The sequence below is a fragment of the Prionailurus viverrinus genome, chromosome E3 (genome assembly GCF_022837055.1).
Source record: "Prionailurus viverrinus isolate Anna chromosome E3, UM_Priviv_1.0, whole genome shotgun sequence".
Classification (NCBI taxonomy): domain Eukaryota; kingdom Metazoa; phylum Chordata; class Mammalia; order Carnivora; family Felidae; genus Prionailurus; species Prionailurus viverrinus.
The window spans coordinates 7,305,454-7,326,023 of record NC_062576.1 but is presented as its reverse complement, the minus strand read 5'-3'; the positions used below and the strand labels follow the sequence as shown (position 1 = coordinate 7,326,023).

The window sequence follows — 20,570 nt, the reverse complement described above, 5'->3', positions numbered from 1 at the left end:
AAACTAAATGTCCATCAGATCATGGACATCATGATGAATAGATAAAGAAAATGGGGGGCGCCTGGGTGGCGCAGTCGGTTAAGCGTCCGACTTCAGCCAGGTAACGATCTCGCGGTCCGTGAGTTCGAGCCCCGCGTCAGGCTCTGGGCTGATGGCTCAGAGCCTGGAGCCTGTTTCTGATTCTGTGTCTCCCTCTCTCTCTGCCCCTCCCCTGTTCATGCTCTGTCTCTCTCTGTCCCAAAAATAAATAAACGTTGAAAAAAAAATTAAAAAAAAAAAAAAAAGAAAATGGTATGTACATGCAGTGAAGTGTTATTTGCCTTTAAGTCCTGCCATTTTTGACAACATGGACGAATCTGGAGGACATCAGTTAAGTGAAATAAGCCAGAACCAAAAGGACAAATGCTACATGATACCACTTACACATTTATGTAATCTAAACTAGTCAGACTCATAGGAGCACAGATTAGAGTGCTGGTTGCAAAGGACTGGGGAGGGGGAGGCAGAAATGGGAAGTATTAGTTAATGGTTATAAAGTTACAGTTATACAAGAGGAATAAGTCCTAGAGATATGTTGTACAGCATACATACTATAGTTAACAATATGATATTGTATACATAAAATTTTGGTAAGAGATCCTACGTTAAGTGTTCTTATCACAAAAAAATAATAAGGCAGGAGGAAATTTTGGAGGTGATGGGTATAGATGGCATAGATTATAGTGATGGTTTAATGTATGTACATTTATCTCCAAACTCATCAAGTTTTATTCATTAAATATGTATAGCTTTTTGTATGCCAATCATACCTCAATAAAGTGGTTTAAACAAAACAAATACCTACTTATTTCTCCTCTGATTTATCTTTTGATATACACTATTTAGAGTTATGCTATTAAGAAATATTTGAGATTTTTCTGGAGATCTTTCTGTTATTATTTCTAATTCTATTGTGACCTGAAAAACAGTTTGTATGACTTAAATTCTTTTAAAATTTATTGATGCTTGGGGTGTCTGGGTGGCTCAGTCGGTTAAATGTCTGACTCTTGATTTCACAGTTTGTGAGTTCAAGCCTCTCGTCGGGCTCATGTAGAGCCTGCTTGGGATTCTCTCTCTCTCCCTTTCTCTCTGCCCTTCTCCCCCCTCAAAAGAAATAAACTTAAAAAAATTTGCTGATGATTTTATTATGGCCCAGAATATAGTCTATCTTGATAAACATTCCATATGCACTTGAAATATGTGTATTATTCTTTTGTTGAATGGAGTGTTCTACAAGTGTCAATTTGGTCTATTTATTTTTATTTTTTTAACTTTTTTTTTTTTTTAATTTTTGAGAGCGAGAGACAGAGTGTGAGCAGGAGAAGAGCAGAGAGAGAGAGAGAGAGAGGGAAATATGGAATCCGAAGCAGGTTCCAGGCTCTGAGCTGTCAGCACAGAGCCCAATGCGGGGCCGAACCCATGAACTGTGAGATCATGACCTGAGCCAAAGTCGGAAGCTTAACTGACTGAGCCACCCAGGTACCCCCAATTTGGTCTATTTAGCTAATAATGTTTTATTATTTCCTCATTCATTCATTCTTTTATTTATTTTAACTTTAATTTTAATTTATTTTTATTCGAGAGAGAGAGACAGAGAGAGAGAGAGAGAGAGAGAATCCCAAGCAGGCTCTGAACTGTCAGCACAGAGCTCGACATGGAGCTCGAACCCATGAACCTTAAGATCATGACCTGAGCTGAAATCAAGAGTCAGATGCTTAACTGACTGAACCACCTAGGCACCCCTCTTTTTTTTTAAGTCTGTTTATTTATTTTGAGAGAGCATGAGAGGGGGAGAGGCAGAGAGAGAAGGCGAGAGAGGACCCCAAGCAGGCTCTGCACTGTCAACACAGAGCCTGACACAAGGTTCTATCCCATGAACCATGAAATCATAACCTGAGCCAAAATCAACAGTAGGATACTTAACCAACTGAGCCACCCAGGCACCCACCTGAAAAATTTTTTTTTAGCCCTTCTATCTCTGCTCTTTCAGGACTCCAGTTATATGTATATTAGGCTGTTTGAGGTTATCCTAAAGATCACAGATGCTCTGTTCATTATTTTTTAGACTTTTTTTTCTATCTTGTTTCATTCTGAATAGTTTATATGCTGTCTTCATATACTGGTATTTTCTTTTGCAATGTCCAATTTGCTGCTAATTATTCTGGAGTGTTTTTCATTATAGACACTGTAGTTTTCAACACTAGAAACATGTATATGTGTTTGTGTTTTATCTTTCTTGTCTCTACTAACATGCCTAATATTTCCTTTAGCATTTTGAACAGATTGAATACAGTTGTAATATGTGCAATGTCTTTGCTAATTATGTCTGCTCTAAACCACATAATCAATAAGATACCTTAAATTGGTATATTGAGTATCAGTTCTGGGTTGGTTTCAAGTCACATATTTTTTTCTATTCCTGATGGGTAATATTTTCTTGTTTCTTTGCATGCTTGGTAATTTTTTATTGGATGCTAGACATTATGAATTTTACCTTGCCATGTTCTGGATATTTTTGTATTCCTACAAATATTCTTGAGCTTTTTTTCTGGAATGCAGTTAAATTATTGTGAATTGAATCCTTTTGGAGCTTGCTTTTTAGGATTTGTTAGGCAGAACCATAGCAGGGTGTAGTCTAGGTCTAATTATTACTCAAGACCCTTCTGCATATTGCACCCAATACTCTAAAACTGTTTTTCTGGTTTGGTGGTGGTAACAGGCACCGCTCCTGGCCTGGTCCAGATCCAGGTACTGTTCCCCCAATATTTTCAGGTAATTCTTTTTCCAAGCGTTGGGTAGTTGCATCAAGTGCATATGCTGGTCAATACTTTGCTAAATACAAGAGGGAAAGCTCCTGCACATCTCTGGATTTTTCTCTCCGTGCAGCTTTTTTTCTCTCTAGCATAGTCTGACCTACAAATTCCAGTAAGCATGGAATTTTCAGACTATCAACTCCATATTCTTAATTCAGGGAGTTGGTTTGCTTCCACTGGTTTCTTCTAGCACTGAAACCTGGAAACTCTTAGGGCAGGGATCACTGTCCTTTTAAAAAATCTGATGTTTTGTATCTTAAATTGTTTTTTTTCATACATTTTGTGCATTTTTTTAGTAATTTCAGGCAGAAGGGAAAATCCCACCTGTGTTACTCCATCTTTAGAACCAGAAGTCCCTACAAGTATGTTTTAAGCAATTAGAAAAGGATTTCTCTCACACTCAAACCATCTCTACCTCTCGTTCTGATTTTATTTTCACTAGACAACACGTTTTACTTAATTGGAATTCTTGAGTACCTTAATACTTGTCATATTCTAATTGTATAACTTGAATGTTTAATATACATTATTATAAAGTAATGTGGATTTATGAACAGAGAAATTAAAACAGATGTGTTAAATTTCTGGCTTTTTTCCAAACCTATCTTGGTAATATGATTACATAAAATTATCTGTGGTCAGAAAACTCAAATTCTGTTTTAGGTAATGAGAATGCATCAGTGAAGAAAACATCTTCTGCACAAATCAGAATGTAGCTCTCCCCTTGTAGAGCTACATTCTTGTGGATAATAATAGCTTACACGTACATAGAACTTACTATGTAACAGGCACCATGACACCATTCTGTATGTTTTAAACATATTAACTTATTGAATTCTCATAAAATCCTGTGAAGTATATATTATTTTTACCACCATTTTTCAAAAGAGAAAATAAGCATAGCTGTTGAAGTAACTAGCCTGAGACCACATAGCCAGTAAGTACTGGAACTGGGATTTGAATTCAGGCTCTCTGGGCCCCATATTCCTCCGCTTAATCACTGCACCAGGCAAGTTCTCTCAGCAGACTATGTTGGTTAGGAATCTTTCTTTTCTTCAGTCTTGAATTGTATTTTTGTCCACCTAATCTTTTTTAGACTGAGAGGTGGATTAATATTTTCTTCCAACGGTGAATCTCTGTTTCTCCTGTAGTTCCTATAATTTGCTTAATTGAGTGTTGTTGCTGTGTTGGTACTTACATTTCATAACTACTATATTTTCATTATAGATTGCATCCATTTTTACAGTCTCTTATAGATTTCAATGTTTATGTTGTATACACTTCAGAGAATACCCTTTAACATTACAGTATTTTCTTCGTCTTTCATGCCTTTGGAATCGAATTTGAATTTTTTAGATGCTAAGATAAAAATCCTTATTTTTAAAAATGTTAATTTAGCTCTGCCCATCCTTTTATATTTAGCCTTATGAACTACTTTTTTTAGAGTTACATTAAAAAAATTTCAATAGAGTTCAATTTTTCTTTGTGACCTAATTTGAAAATATTTTTCAGTGAATAACTGGATTAAGTCCATTTACATTTATTAATAGCTCAGCTATCTTTGTCCTGTATTCTGTCACATTGTATTCATATGTTTTCTGCTCTTATTTTTAAAATCTTTATACATATATCTACTTTTTTCCTTTTAAATAGTTCTGAAATTTACGAAAGTTGTATATTTTTATCCTAGTATTTTCCTTCATAATTAATTTTACATGACACCTTTAAACCTCTGTTTCTAAAAGCAGTTTTATTAGTCTTCTATCATGACAGTCCTTTATGCTCAATAAGGATTTTGATCTTAACATCTAAAAAATGCGAATTCAATTAAATAAATAAATGAATCTTCAGGTTATGTTAATGACACCCTCTGAAAATATCTTGAAGTCATTCCCTGCTACAGTCTTAGTCCAAAGCACTATTGTTTCTCCTTGGAATGGAGCAGCAACTTCATAAGTGGCCACACTGCTTCTGTCCTTACCACTGGTATATGTCCACCCTCCTGCATCATCTAGTGTAAATTAAAACATGTAAATTTTATCTTGATATTCCCTTGCTTAGAAGCTTTCTAAAGACTCTGTATGAAACCTTCAAGGCCTTGCTTTTTCTCTTTTTGGACTCATGCTTATTTCCCTGACATCATCTCCTACCTCTTTCCTCACTGTAGCTCCTGTCACTTTGGCTTCCTTTCAGCTCCTCAAGTACACCACACATTTTCTCAACTCATGGATTTTTAACATGTCTTTGCCTTTATCTGGACCTCTTTTTGCTTTTAGTTACCTGGTTAACACTTACCCTAATTTAGAGATCTTAGCTTAGATGCCACTTCTTTAAAGAGGCTTTCCCTTATGACCCAGTCTAATATAGCAACTTCTCTGTTTTACTCTGGCATAGTGAATTCTTCTTTTATCACACTTTAGTAGGTTTATGCACTGTTTTGTCCTTTATGGATTCTTTCCCTACTTCTGTTAAAGTCACCCCTTCAAACCATGGTTTCTTTGTGATACTACTTTGATCCAGATCCATGTGATTCTGGTGGTTCTGTTACCACCCTACCTCTCCACCCCCTGCAAGAGACAGGCACTGGTCCTAGGCAAGTCCATCATTTATCTGCAGGCTCCTGGCACACAGTGATTGCTCCAAAGAGTGGCCACCAGGCTAAACTTTGAACAGAATTCTTTTCCAGAGTTTTTTAAATTGGAGGTGATGGAGTATTAGATATTAAGCCATAAATATGGCACCAAAGTTTAGAGCTATATGTGTACCCTCTATATAAAAATGCCTGAGAGCAGGGGGACATGGGTAGCTCAGCTGGTTGAGTGGCCAGCTCCTGATTTTGGCTCAGGTCGTGATCTCACAGTTGTGAGATCGAGCCTTGTGATGGGCTCTGTGCTGAGCATAGAGCTGCTTGGGATTCTCTCTCTCCCCCTCTCTCTACCTTTCTCTCTCTCTATCAAAATAGAGAAATAAACTTAAAAAAAATGCGGAAGCAAGGTTGAAGGATATAAAACCAATGTACAGAAACCTGTTGCATTTCTATACACCAATAACAAAGCAGCAGAAAAAGAAATCAAGGAATTGATGCTATTTGTAATCACACCAAAGACAATTAGATACCTAGGAATAAACCTAAGCAAAGAGGTAAAAAAGAGCTGTATTCTGAAAGCTATAGAACACTTATGAAAGAAATTGAGAGGACACAAAGAAATGGAAAAACATTCCATGCTCATGTATTGGAAGAACAAATATTGTTAAAATGTCTGTACTACCCAAAGCAATCTACGCATTTAATGCAATTCCTATCAAAATGCCACCAGGGGGCGCCCAGGTTGCTCAATCAGTTAAGCCTCAGACTGGATTTTGGCTCAGGTCATGATCACATATTGGTTGGTGAGATAGAGTCCCGCGTCCTGACAGCACATTGCCTGCTTGGGATTCTCTTCCTCTCTCTCTCTGCACACACCACTCGACTTATGTTATGCTCATGCTCTGTCTCTCAAAATAAATAAATAAACTTAAAAAAAAATACCGCCAGCAATTTTCACAGATGTAGAGCAAACAATCCTAAAGTTTGTATGGATTCACAAAAGACCCCAAATAGCCAAAGCAATCCTGAAAAAGAGAAAACTGGAGGCATCATTATTCTGGATTTCAAGCTATATTACAAAGCTGTAGTCATCAAGACAAGATGGTACTGGCCCCAAAACAGAAACATAGATCATTGGAACAGAATAGAAAATCCAGGAAGGGATCCACAACTATATGGTCAACTCACCTTTGACAAAGCAGGAAAGAACATCCAATGGGAAAAAGATAGTCTCTTCAACAAATGGTACTGGGGAAACTGGACAGCAACACGCAGAAGAATGAAAATGGACTACTTTCTTGCACCATATACAAACATAAATTCAAAATGGATGAAAGACCTAATTGTAAGACAGAAAACCATCAAAATCCTACAGGAGAACACAGGCAGCAACCTCTTTGACCTTGGCCATAGCAACTTTATATTAGACACATTACCAGAGGCAAGGGAAACAAAAGCAAAAATGAACTGTTGGGACTTCATCAAGATAAAAAGCTTCTGCACAGTGAAGGAAGAAACAAAACTAAAAGGCAGCCTATGGAATGGGAGAAGATATTTGCAAATGACATATCTGATGAAGGGCTAGTATCCAAAATCTATAAAGAACTTATCAAACTCAACACCAAAAAAAAAAAAGTCATCCAGGGAAGAAATGGGCAGAAGACATGAACAGATGCTTTCCCAAAGAAGACATCCAGATGGTGGTGCCTTGGTGGCTCCATCAGTTAGACGTCTGACTTTGGCTCGGGTCATGATCTTGTGGTTCATGAGTTCAAGCCCTGCATTGGGCTCTGTGCTGACAGCTCAGAGCCTGGAGCCTGCTTCAGATTCTGTGTCTTCCTCTCTTTCTGTCCCTCCCCTGCTCACGCTGTTTCTCTCTTTCTCAAAATTAAACATTAAAAAATTAAAAAAAAGAAGACATTCAGATGGCTAACAGACACATGAAAGGATGCTCAACATCACTCATCATTAAGGAAATACAAATGAAAACCATGGTGAGATATCACCTCACACCTGTCTGAATGGCTAAAATTAACAACATAAGAAACAATAAGTGTTAGCAAGGATGTGGAGAAAGGGGAACTCTCTTGCACTGTTGCTGGGAATGCAACCTGGTGCAGTCATTCTGGAGAACAGTATGGAGGTTCCTCAAAAAGTTAAAAATAGAACTAACCTATGACCCAGAAATTTCACTACTAGGTATTTATGCAAAGGATTCAAAAATACAGATTCCATGGGAGACATGCACCCTCATGTTTATAGCAGCATCATCAACAATAGCCAAACTATGGAGAGAGCCCAAATGTCCACTGACTGATGACTGGACAAAGAAGATTGTGGTATACACACACACACACACACACACACACACACACACACACACACAATGGACTATTACTCAGCCATAAAAAAGAATGAAATCTTGACATCTGCCATGGCATGGTTGGAGCTAGAATGTATTATGCCAAATGAAATAAGTCAGTCAGAGAAAGACAAATACCATATGATTTCACTCATATGTGGAATTTAAGACACAAAACAGATAAACATATCAGAGGGGGAAAAAGAGAGAGGGAAACAAATCATAAGAGACTTTTTAAAAAAGAGTTTATTTATTTATCTTGAGAGAGAGAGAGAAAGCAGGCAAGCAGAGGCGGGGCAGAGAGAGTGAGAGAGAGAATCCCAAGCAGAATCTCTGCACTGCCAGTGCAGAGCCTGACTTGGGGCTTGAACTCATGAACTGTGAGATCATGACCTGAGCTAAAATCAAGAGTTGGATCCTTAACTGACTGAGCCACCCAGGCTCCCCAACCATAAGAGACCCTTAACAATAGGGTTGATGGAGGGAGGTGGGTGCAGGATGGGGTAGATGGGTGATGGGTATTAAGGTGGGTACTTGTTATGATGAACACTGGGTGTTGTTTGTAAGCGATGAATCATTCAATTGTACTCCTAGGACCAATATTGCACTGTATGTTAACTAACTGGAATTTAAATAAAAATTGGAAAAGAAAAAAAATGCCTGAGAGAATAAGATCAACACAGAGACCCAAGCCAAGATGAAAGATGGGAAAAGAAGACACATTATTCATGCTACTGAATCTAGCTGATTCTGAGATCCGTTCAACTGTATTCATTGCTGTGATTTCACACCTTTCCCTTAAGATAGTATAAGTTTTCTTTTATATCACTTGAGTATTGTCACAAGAGCACTGATCAATACAAACTTTTAGCCTAACATGATATGTTATATTTGTTTGTTGTATCTGTAAATCCCATGAGGGAAGACACTATGCTTGCATGTTAATCAGTGTACACATGGCACCCAGTATTGTGCTTGGGATATAGCAGATGCTTATCATATACTTGTCAAATAAGTTAGTGAATTATATAAGTACCATATATGCCTTAATTAGAGAAAGATTATATTCTGGTGAGAAAGAGAGCACCAGCTTAAAGTATTAGACAGTAGGTTTTGAAGAAAGTAATGATACATTCAATCTACTCAAAGAATAAACAAGATAAGTTCAGTGAAGTAAGACATTTTAGTATTTGAGTTGAGATAGAGAAACAAAGAATAGTTCAACATATCCCTATAATGGAGAGGAAGAGTAGGATATGAGGATGAGATGGTAGTAAATACAAAGAAGATAAAGAGATATGCCATTTTCTTTTTTAACCTTTGTATCTGAAATCTTTTCACATATTATATTAATGTAGTGTGTAAAATTGGAGTTTGACCCATAGTCAGGGTGGGAAAGTCTAGTGGTTAATTGCCTGCCTCCATTCCTTGACTTCTTTTCTATGATATGGCACATGAGGAAACCTTCTAAAGTGTGTTGTGGGCAATAGGGATTAGATCTTTCTCAGATTGTGCTCTCAAAAGGGTTGGATGGAAAGGGGCTAGGGTGATCTGAGTTCTAAGATGAAAAACAAGCTAGGGACTCTCGGGATTGTTTGTCTCCATAGTTAATTGGCCCTTGGAGAAGATACTCCCATGTATCTTCAGATCTACACTCCTCAAAATATCTCATTCCCCTGACCCCTACAAGTAAACTTTAAGCAAAGCCCTTTGGGAATGCTTATCTCAATTCATATGGCAAGTCTAATTGGCATCTTGAGTAATGGTTTCCAGAAAAGATTCAGGATATGTCCCCTGGGTTGGGATCCCTGATGCCATATATTTAGTGTCCTCAGTTTGCTTCAGATGACATCATAGGTCTTCTGAATTAGAGGGATGTTCTATTTCTCACAGATGCTGCTCCTCTGTCCTCAAGATTGGTTCATGTCAGGACAAGTCTATCCTCATTCTCACCCCTATGATTGCTGCTGAGAAAAGATTCATGCATTTAGGAAGGGGCTTATTCTAAAAACACCAGTGCTAGAAAAAAAATTCTAGTTAAGCAGAAAAGGAAGTATAAATCTAAGAAGACAGTGCCTTGGGTGATTCAAAATAGGGAAAAATCCAAAACAGATGTTCTTTTGACTCTGGACTCATTGAAGATTAATCTAATATTAAATGCAGCTTCTTAATCAGGTCACATTAATGGAAATTTTTATTGTCCAAGCTTGCATTTCCATTTTGGGATAGAGCAGTGGCTCAGATACATGTTTAGAGGCAGAGGAAATATATGCATGATTCAAAGGCCCCACTAGTAGAGGTTAAAGAAGTTCAGTTACTTAATCTGTCATGATGTGCACTGCCGAGTTCAAAATCTGAGGACAGATTGCAAGAGCATTACAGAATTACAGTTACTGTTGTTCCTGATGATACTCTGTCACTAGGATAATTAGTGTCAACAATGGTAACTGTGTAGGACAATATCTTTTATGCCATTCCACTGGAATTTAAATGGCGATTTCCAGGATTAGACAAGGAAGTGTGATGAGCACCTCGGAAAAGACCTGAGTGATCAGTAGCCACTGTGTGAGTCAGTGTGGACCTATCCAGCCCTCTCTATTCCACTTCTGTATTTGTTCTGCCCACAAGTCTCTGCAGAAGGAATTCCGGGTAAGGTAATGCTGGGGCTTGAGGTATCTAGGAAATCTTTATTAGAAGTTAGGGTATCCTCTGGTATTGTCAGCTTATTTCCCCATCTCTTTAGTCAAAGGGTGATATTTGGACAGTTTGTGAACAAAGTTGCCAGAAATGGCAGAAGAAAAAGTCACTTGAGGGCCACAAATCAAAATGCGAAATTATTAGGAAAGTTGCCTAAGAGAAGAAGGGACATGAATCAGGTGATGGAAAAATTTACACTGTGGAGACTTACAGAGAAAGATGGAAACCAAGAAGGAAGGAGATGGGGAAGAGTATGGATATCTAAGTAAAAGGGAAATATGTGGATGTTTTGACTGGGTTGGAGTGACTGGAGGGAGCATGGGGAAGGTTGGGCTCTTAATCCACAAGAGGCGAGTTTGAAATGGCAATGTGAGGAGGATGGCCAGATAGATAATCCCAGACTGCATTAATTTGGAGAGAGAAAATGTGACCTCTTTCTTAGTGGTCAAATTATATTTTGAAGAATACATTGAATTCTGAGTTATTTGCTTTAAAAAGTAAGTAGATAATCTGGAATGTATAAAGATCTAAGCAAATGTTCAGGAGGAAAAACATAAAGAGGGATGGCTGGGGATCAATTTGGACTATTATTCTGCTGAGTTGAGCTTTCCCATGGAGACCAAACTATCATTCTGGTCAGTATTCACATAAAAATTAGATAAAGGGCTGATTGGGAAATCTGGATGATTAAATTTCATAATCCTAGTTTTATCAGCCCGATTTGAAGGCTCTCAGGTCTACCCAGAACATATCTTTTTTTTGTGTTCAGGTACATAAATATGGTGGCTTTGTTATGTGTTCACTTGGCACCTATACACAACTCTTTAAACTATACTTAACTTCCCAATAAAGACAATACCAAGTTACCCTTCCACCTAACATGATACAACTATCCCATGTATAATGAAAAAACATGTTATCCTTTTCCCAAGAGGAGAATATAAAACACATCAAGCATTTCCCCATAAGAGGATACAAAATCCTCTTTTTGTCTTTAGGTAAAATTCATTATACTCCTATCTGATTAGACTCCTGCTTTTATGTCCTATAGCTTAAATGCTGAGATATTTAATATTTAACTATATTAATCTAGTTAAATTCATACTGAGATATGAAATTAATTATATTAATATATCTTTTGTTAGAAAAAGGGATGGCCAAGGGGAAGAAAACAAAAATATTTGGGTAATATACATGTACAAAATGTTCATATTAAAATAAGGAAGAAATGCCTATGACTATTACACTTTTGGTTTCTACAGCTGGTCATATGGTCATGGCTGGTGTTTATAACTATTTCTTTCACTACCCATTCCATATTTCCTTTTTCCACAGGGTCATTTTTCCTTGCCTGTGGAGTGACCCAAACCTTCATTCTTGAAGGATCTGGGCCATTACCAGTCCTGTCTGAATTGGGTTGTTGTAGTTTTCCACTGACTGTTATCACAGGACATTTGAGTATAGAGAGACACCATAGAAAATACCCTACATCCCTGATGTGCTCCTTCTTATCCCCATGGTATAGTAGCAACTCAGTTTTTCCTTGCTAGTCAGGATCAATCACACCAAGCCAGTAGAGTAACCTCCTTTGCTTGTTGATTCAGTGATATGAGGATCCCAAAGTGGCAGGGTGACAGTCTCAACTCTGAGTGAGTAAATGGAATCATTGTTGTGTCACCTGGTGGAAGAATACTTCCCCTTGGAACTAAGACCTCTAAATCAGCAAAGTCTAAAAGTGCAAGGACAGGAAGCAAGCATTTTGCTGGGGGACAACAGTTACAGACATTATAGTAAGAGGACTCACTCCCATTTCTACGTCTTGATTCCTGGTCCAGTGAACCCTTGCAATAGGAGAAACGGCACTCTAAGCTGGATGCAGACTTAGAGCACATACCACATTCTGGAGGACATCGCTCCATTGTGTTGTTACTGAGTTTTCAAAAGGCTGTTCTACCATTCTATCAAGCCAGTTGTTTGAGGATGGTGGAAACTGTGGTAAGCCCAGTAGATTCCATGAGCATGGCCCCAATCCCACACTTCATTTATTGTGAAATGAATTTCTTATTCAGAATCCATGCTTCTTGGAATACCATCATGTTGAATAAAGTATTCTATAAGTCTGCAGGTGGTAGTTGTGCTGGTAGCACTATAGGCAAGAAAGGTGAAACCATATCCAGAGTAAGTGTCTATTCCAGTAAGAACACAGTATTGTCCCTTCTGAATTTGAAGCAGTCCAACATAATCAGTGTGCCACCAGGTAGCTGGCTGATTCCTTTGGTGAATGCTGCCTTATCAGAGACTCCGTGTTGGTCTCTGCTGTTGGCTGACTGGGCACCCAGCAGTGGTTGTAGCTAGACCAGCTTCAGTGAGTAGAGGTCCATGTTGCTGAGCCCATGCATAACCACCATCCCTGTTGCCATGGCTACTTTGCTTGTGAGTCCATTGACATGAACAGGAGTGACTGAACGTGCTAACTGTGGTCCACAGAATGCGTTGGTGCTTGGATAGGATGACTTATTTTGTGGACGATAGTAATGGGTATTTCTTCCCTATTTTTATACAAATATTTTGCACATTTTTAGTTGTATGCAGGATAGTTATGTTAGGCAGAAGAATGACTTTGTTGTGTTCATTGGCTTTAAGGAAATGTGTATGAATGTCCAGCCAACAGAGGATGGACTCTGGTGGTTTTGTAATATGTCCTCTTTGCTAGGGTGAATTATACTTCCCAGAATTCCCATTTTTGTGCTTTTCTGGTGAAGATGGGCCATAGGAGAGATTCTAAGGGAGATTTAGAGGGCATAAAGGAAGTAGCCATTTTGTAGTTTACATATGTGGTTGCTGATCTGCTGACTTAATCTCTTGGTGTGAAAGCAGCTGTTGGGCCCGCGATTGCTCTACATTTCCCTGGATCCTCCTAACTTATCCTCTCTGATTTCTGGGCCAGGTGTGCATGTTTAGCCTCATTAGGAAGAGCCCCTGCTTCTTCCAAATAACCACATCCCCCAATTCCAGAGGCAACAAGAACTGACATGGGTTTCAGTCTGCCCTTGTGGGGTTGTAGCTTAGGCTTGTATATTCCAGTCTGCCCTTGGTCTACCACCCTTTATATCCATTTTCCCTTCCTTACCACTTGCCCTACAGACCTCAAGTTCCACGATCAGACACAAAGGTGACAACCTTATATAGACAGCTTAACCAGCTTTCACAACTGTGTAAGGCCAAATTAAAAAAAAAATTTTTTTTAATGTTTATTTATTTTTGAGACGGAGAGAGACAGAGCATGAACGGGGGAGGGTCAGAGAGAGGTAGACACAGAATCTGAAACAGGCTCCAGGCTCTGAGCTGTCAGCACAGGGCCCGACGCAGGGCTTGAACTCACCAACCGCGAGATCATGACCTGAGCCGAAGTTGGACGCTTAACCGACTGAGCCACCCAGGCGTCCCCAAATTTTTGTACAATCCACTAAACGTATATGTTTATATTTATACTTATAAAAAAGTACACATACTCATAAGTATCTATATAAAGTATATAAAATTTAGTGCACATAAAGTATATATACACATATAAAAGCATATGTGTGTAAAGATATACACATATATGTGTATAAAAATACACGTATATGAGGTATATAAAAATATATAAAATATACATCATATATGTGTATAAAAATATATGTGTATATACACATGTATGTGTATATATATATTTCTTCCTTATGTGTATACACACACACACACACACACACACACACACACACACTTCTTCCTTAATGAGGAGAGACTCTTGTTTTGAAGAATGGCACTTAACAGAATGTAGATATTCTGGATTTTCAGAGTTAATCACGTTTGTGAAGAGAGATTTGAGTTCTTTTTCTAAAAGTTTATTTCAATAATTAGAGCTGTTGAATAATCAGAAACAGAAAAAAATTCTCTTCTCAAATTCTTTGCTAGATTAAAAGGTGCTTACTGTCAGGTGTGCTGAACCCCGGTATTTCTGATATCACACTCATCTCTTTCCTCTTTCCCCAGGACTGAGAAAGGGGACATGTGGCAGAGGAATCAGACCTCTCTGGCAGACTTCATCCTTGAAGGGCTCTTTGATGACTCTCTCACCCATCTTTTCCTTTTCTCTTTAACCATAGTGGTCTTCCTTATTGCGGTGAGTGGCAACATGCTCACTATTCTCCTCATCTGTGCTGATGCTCGGCTTCATACACCCATGTACTTCCTGCTCAGCCAGCTCTCCCTCATGGATCTGATGCATGTCTCCACAACCATCCCCAAGATGGCTACCAACTACCTATCTGGCAAGAAGACCATCTCCTTTGTGGGCTGTGCAACCCAGCACTTCCTGTATTTGTCTCTGGGTGGTGCTGAGTGTCTTCTCTTAGCTCTCATGTCTTATGACCGCTATGTTGCCATCTGTCATCCACTTCGCTATACTGTTCTAATGAACAGAAAGGTGGGACTGATGATGGTGGTCATGTCGTGGTTGGGAGCATCCATAAACTCTCTAATTCACACAGTGATCTTGATGCACTTGCCTTTCTGTGGGTCTCGAAAAATCCACCACTTCTATTGTGAGTTTCCAGCTATTTTGAAGTTGGTGTGTGGAGACATCACTGTATATGAGACCATAGTGTACATCATCAGCATTGTGCTTCTCCTCCTCCCCACCCTCTTCATTTCTACATCGTATGCCTTCATTCTCCACAGTGTCATTCAGATGCGTTCAGCTGGGAGTAAGAGAAATGCTTTTGCCACTTGTAGCTCTCACCTCATTGTGGTTTCCTTTTGGTTTGGTGCCTGCATCTTCTCATATATGAGGCCCAGATCCCAGAGAACTCCACTGCAAGACAAAGTTGGTTCTGTGTTCTATAGCATCATTACTCCTACCCTGAATCCTTTGATTTATACTCTCCGGAATAAGGATGTAGCCAAGGCTCTGAGAGGAGTGATGGGGAGGGAGATTCTCATTCAGAGATGGCAATTGCAGTTATCCTGAGTATAAGAGTGGAATGGGGGGTGCTGGGTGGCTCAGTCAGTTAAGCCTCTGACTCTTGATTTCAGTTTAGGTCATGAACTCACGGTTTATGAGATTGAGCCCTGTGTTGGGGCAGAGAGCACAGACCCTGCTTGGGATTCTTTCTATCCTTCTCCCTTCTTGCTCTTTCTCACACTTTCTCTCAAAATAAATAAATAAATAAGCTTTAAAATATAAGTAAAATGTTAAAAAAAAAAGAGTGGAATGGGATAAACTCCTTAGCCGATCTGTGTAAACCTCTAAGACTTTTCAAGGCTCCAGATACCTGATGACTATTGCCAAAATCAAGTGGTTAGCATATAATTCCAGTATTCTTGTGGTCTCAGGCACCTAAGCACTGTAGAGCACTATCTTGGCCCATTTGGGCTGCTATAACAAAAATACCATATACTAGGCAGCTTAGACAACAAGCATTTTATTTTCTCATTGTTCTGGAGGCTAAGAAGTCCAAGATCAACTCTTGAAACTACTAGACACTCCCTCATTTCCTTTTGATTTCTTTAAAAATGTAGCCTTGCCAAAATGTGCTTCCCTGACTACCATATCTAAAACAGCACTCTGCATCCTCTGTCCCCTGCTTCAACTTTATAATACTACTTTGCATAATTTTGCATATTATATTATATTATACTTATTGTTTGTCTTACCAGAACATGAGAAACTGAGCGCAAGGACTTTACTTTGTTTGCTATTGTCTCAGTAGAGCCAAGAAAAGAGCCTGACATGAAGTAAGTGTGCAACAGCTATTTGTTGCATAAATTAATAAATGAAAAGAATGTAGATTGTTTTAACTATCTCACATGACATTAATGATATTTAACTCAGAAAGGGGAAGAGATTATAAAAATGAATAATACAGTAGATGGCTTGGCAAGACTCATTTGTTTCAGACAGCCAGATGTTAATCTCATGCAAATGCAAAGAGATCTGACATCTCAGTGAATTTTTCTGAGATCTAATGATCTGAGGGATTCCAAAGTGAGGAAAATTTCTATATCTTACTTCCCTATTAGTTAAAAAAAAGTTGTGAAGCCCTGGGACCATCTTCAAGAAGAATAACACTTTGAGAGCAAAGTTATGCCTTTTTTTTTTCACAAGAAAGTATTTTCCTTTTCAGAAACAGCTTTTTGGCATTCTATAAGATGAGCCACCAGTTGGGTGCCTTCTTATCCATTTAGCCCTAAGACTGGATTTACCTTGTAACATTCCAGTATCAAGTGGAAATGATTTTTTTAAGTTTATTTATTTATTTTGAGAGAAAGAAAGAGCAGGGAAGAGGCAGAGAGAGAGAGAGACAGAGAGAGAGACAGAGAGAGAGAGAGAGAGAGAGAGAGAGAGAAAGAGAGAGAGAGAGAGAGAGAGAGAGAGAGAGAGAGACAGAGAGAGAGAGGATCTCAAGCAGTTTCTGTACTGTCAGTGCAGAGCCTGACATGGGGCTCGAACTCACGATCCATGAGATCATGACCTGAGCTGAAACCAAGAGTTGGATGCTTAACTGACTGAGCCACCCGGGCACTCCAAGTGGAATTGATTTTTATAGAAACTGTGCCTGGGTTGTTTCTGAAGGCTCAAGGGTTTTGCACAGTGGGTTCACAATCCCAATTAGATAGAGGTGGTTGTTCTACTACCTCTCTTTCTACACATACAACTATGGCCTTGTCAGGGATGCTGTAAGATTATTTGGGAAAGAAACAATTTAGGCCAACTCTATGGAGGGTATCCATGCAATGCTAGCACCTGTCAAAAGTAAATAACATAGTTTTATATAGGCTCCCCTTGAGAAGAGATTTAACACTACATTATTATCATCACTTTATATATTCCAGATATTAACCCCTTTTCGGATATGTGGCTTATAAATATTTTCTCTCATTCCATAGGTTGCATTTTCACTCTGTTAATTGTATCCTTTGATGAACAGAAGTTTTAAATTTTGAGGTATTCCAACTTACCTATTTTTACCTTAGTTGCATGTGCTTTGTGTGTAATATCCAAGAAATCATTGGCAAATATCATGAAGTTTTCCCCTTATGTTTATTGTCTTAAGTCTTACATTAGAATTTTGATACATTTTCAGTTAAATTTTGTATATGGTGTAAGGTAAAGGTTCAACTTCATTCTTTTGCATGTGAATATCCAGTTTTCCTGGCATCACTTATTGAAAAGACTCTTTTCACCATTGAAGGATCTTGGCATCCTTGTTGAAAATCATTTGGCCATGTATCTGAGGGTTGCTTCTTGTGCTCTGTATTCTGTCCCATTGGTCTATATGTCTATCTTTATGCCAGTATCACACTTTTGTGATAACTATAACTTTGTAGTAACTTATGAAATCAGGAAGTGTGATTTCTCCAGTTTTATTCCTTTTCAGGATTGTTTTGGCTATTTGGGGTCCCTTGATTCCATATGAATTTTAGGATTTTTCTATTTCTGAAAAAAAATGTCATTAGGATTTTGATAGCGATGGCATTGACTCTGTAGATCACTTTGGGTAGTATGGATGTCTTAAAATATCAAGTCTTCAAATTCATGAACACAAGGTATCTTTTTATTTATTTGTCTTTTTAATTTCTTTCAGGAGTGGTTTGTATTTTTCAGTGTACAAATCTTTCATTTTCTTGTTTAAGTCCATTCTGAAGTATTATTTTTGATTGCTATTGTAATCAGAATGAAGTTGGACCTTTAAGTTACACTGTATACAAAAATTAACTAAAAATGTATCAAAAACCTAATCTAAGAGTTAAAATTATAAAACTCGTAGAATAGACATGGGGGAAAGCTTCATGGCATTGGATTTACCAATGATATTTTGGATATGACACAAGAAGCACAAACAACAAAAGTAAACATAGGTAAATGGGACTACACCAAAATTTAAAACTTCTATTTACCTAAGGACACAATCAACAGAGTGAAAAGGCAACCTATGAAATAAGAGAAAATATTTATAAACCATACATCTGAAGGGAGTTAATATTCAGAATGTATAAAGAATGACTACAACTCAACAACAACAACATCAACAACAACAACAAAATAACCAGATTAAAAAATGAGTAAAGGACTTGGATAGACATTTCTCCAAACAAATTATGCAAATAGACAATAAGCACGTGAAAAGATGCTCAACATCACTAATCATTAGGGATATGATTAGGAAAAAAATCAACACAAATTGGATTAAAGACTTGGAAGTCAGACCTGAAACCATAAAACTACTAGAAGAAAACATAGGGGGTGGTCTCCTTGACATCAGTTTTGGTAATGGGTTTTTGGATTTGGTAACAAAAGTAAAGGCAACAGAAGCAAAACAAACAAGTGGGACTATATTAAACCAGAAAACTTCTGCACAGCAAGGAAAATTATCAACAAAATGAAAAGGCAACCTACAGAGTGGGAGGAAATATTTGGAAATCATATATCTGATAAGAGGTTAACATCCAAAATTTGTAAGGAACTCCTAGAAGTCAATAGCAAGAAAACAATCTGATTTAAAAATGGGCAGAGGAGGGTTGTGGGAGGGGGGATGGGCTAAATGGGTACAGGGCATTAGTGAATCTACTCCTGAAATCATTGTTGCACTATATGCTAACTAACTTGGATGTAAGTTAAAAAAATAAATAAAAATAAAAATGGGCAGAAGAACTAAACAGTTTCCAAAGAAGATATATGAATGACCAACAGGTACATGAAAAGGTGCTCAACATCCTTAAGCATCAGGTAAACGCAAATCAAAACCACAATGAGATACTCCCTCATACTGTTACAATGGCTGTTACCAAAAAGATAAGAGATAAGTGCTGGTGAGGATGTGGAGAAAATGAGAAAAGGGAACACTTGTGCACTGTTGGTGGGAACGTAAAGTGGTATAGCTACAATTGAAAACAGTATGGAGGTTCCTAAAAAGCTTAAAAATAGAACTACAATATAATCCAGCAATTCCACTTCTGGGTATATATCCAAAGGAAGTGAAATCACTATCACAAAAAGATATCTGTATCCCCGTGTTCATTGCAGATTATTTATAATAGCCAAGACATAGAAAAAACCTAAAAGTCCATCTATGGATTAATGGATCAAGAAAATGTACACATGTACACACACACACACACACACACACACACACACACACACACACACTAGAATAGTATTCAGCCATAAAAAGAAGGAAACCCTGCCATTTGCAGCAACATGGTTGGACCTGGCCGGCATGTCCATTAATTATGGAGATACATTGCACACAATATGAAGATACTTAACACCATTGAACTGAACACCATTGAACTGAACATTTAAAAATGGTTAAGGTAGTAAATTCTGTTATGTGCATTTCCATATAATTTTTAAAAATTATGTAAAAAATTAGGTTAGGTTGAATACAGAGCACTTTCATCATTAATGAAATATTTATTTGGATTTTAAAAAGTATGATCCTAAAACCTACCACAATGTAAATTTTAATCTAAAAAATATCAGAAACATTCCCACTAAAGCCAAGAACAATACAAAGCCCATAATTTCTACTACTATTAAGCATTATATAATCTTTCCAATATAATAAGAAATAATAAAATGAGCAGAAACATTTTATTATATTAATTTTCATACCACAGACATCCAAGAGAATCAACTTACAATTAATTGGAACCAACAAGTAAGCTCAAGAAATGTACAAAAAACAATACATTACTTAGCTCAAAGAACAAGTCAAAAAATATAACAAAACATTAATAAATAAAATGAAAATGAAAATGGAGATAAAGCACGTTCCTACGTGGGAAACTTTATTGCAAAGGGGTCAGTTCTTTACAAAGTAATCTTTAAATTAAAAATTATTATAATCTAAATTTCTTAGTATGCATTGTGAAATTTGGCAAGACAATTCAAAAAGTTAGGTCAAAGAGAAAATCTGCAAGAATAAGCACAAAATAACTAAAAAAGAGCAACAATGAAGAGCAGGTGCTATCAGCTGTCAGAACATGCTATGAAATCCAGATATTAGTGTGGTATTCATTCAGGGAA

The 20,570-nt window shown here is 37.7% G+C and overlaps 1 protein-coding gene and 1 pseudogene across 1 annotated transcript; one reads left to right on the top strand and one right to left on the bottom strand.

Annotated features, from left to right (window-relative positions):
* The window catches only part of LOC125154664 (cytochrome P450 3A12-like), an 83,931-nt pseudogene that overhangs the window by 11,554 nt on the left and 51,807 nt on the right, over positions 1–20,570 (bottom strand).
* LOC125154091 (olfactory receptor 2AE1) lies at positions 14,550–15,509 on the top strand. The gene has a single exon (XM_047837815.1). The coding sequence runs from the start codon at positions 14,550–14,552 to the stop codon at positions 15,507–15,509; it is 960 nt and encodes a 319-aa protein (XP_047693771.1).

What these genes read in the sequence shown, in the direction of transcription:
- LOC125154091 (XM_047837815.1), top strand. Translation starts at nt 14,550, where the DNA reads ATGTGGCAGAGGAATCAGACCTCTCTGGCAGACTTCATCCTTGAAGGG.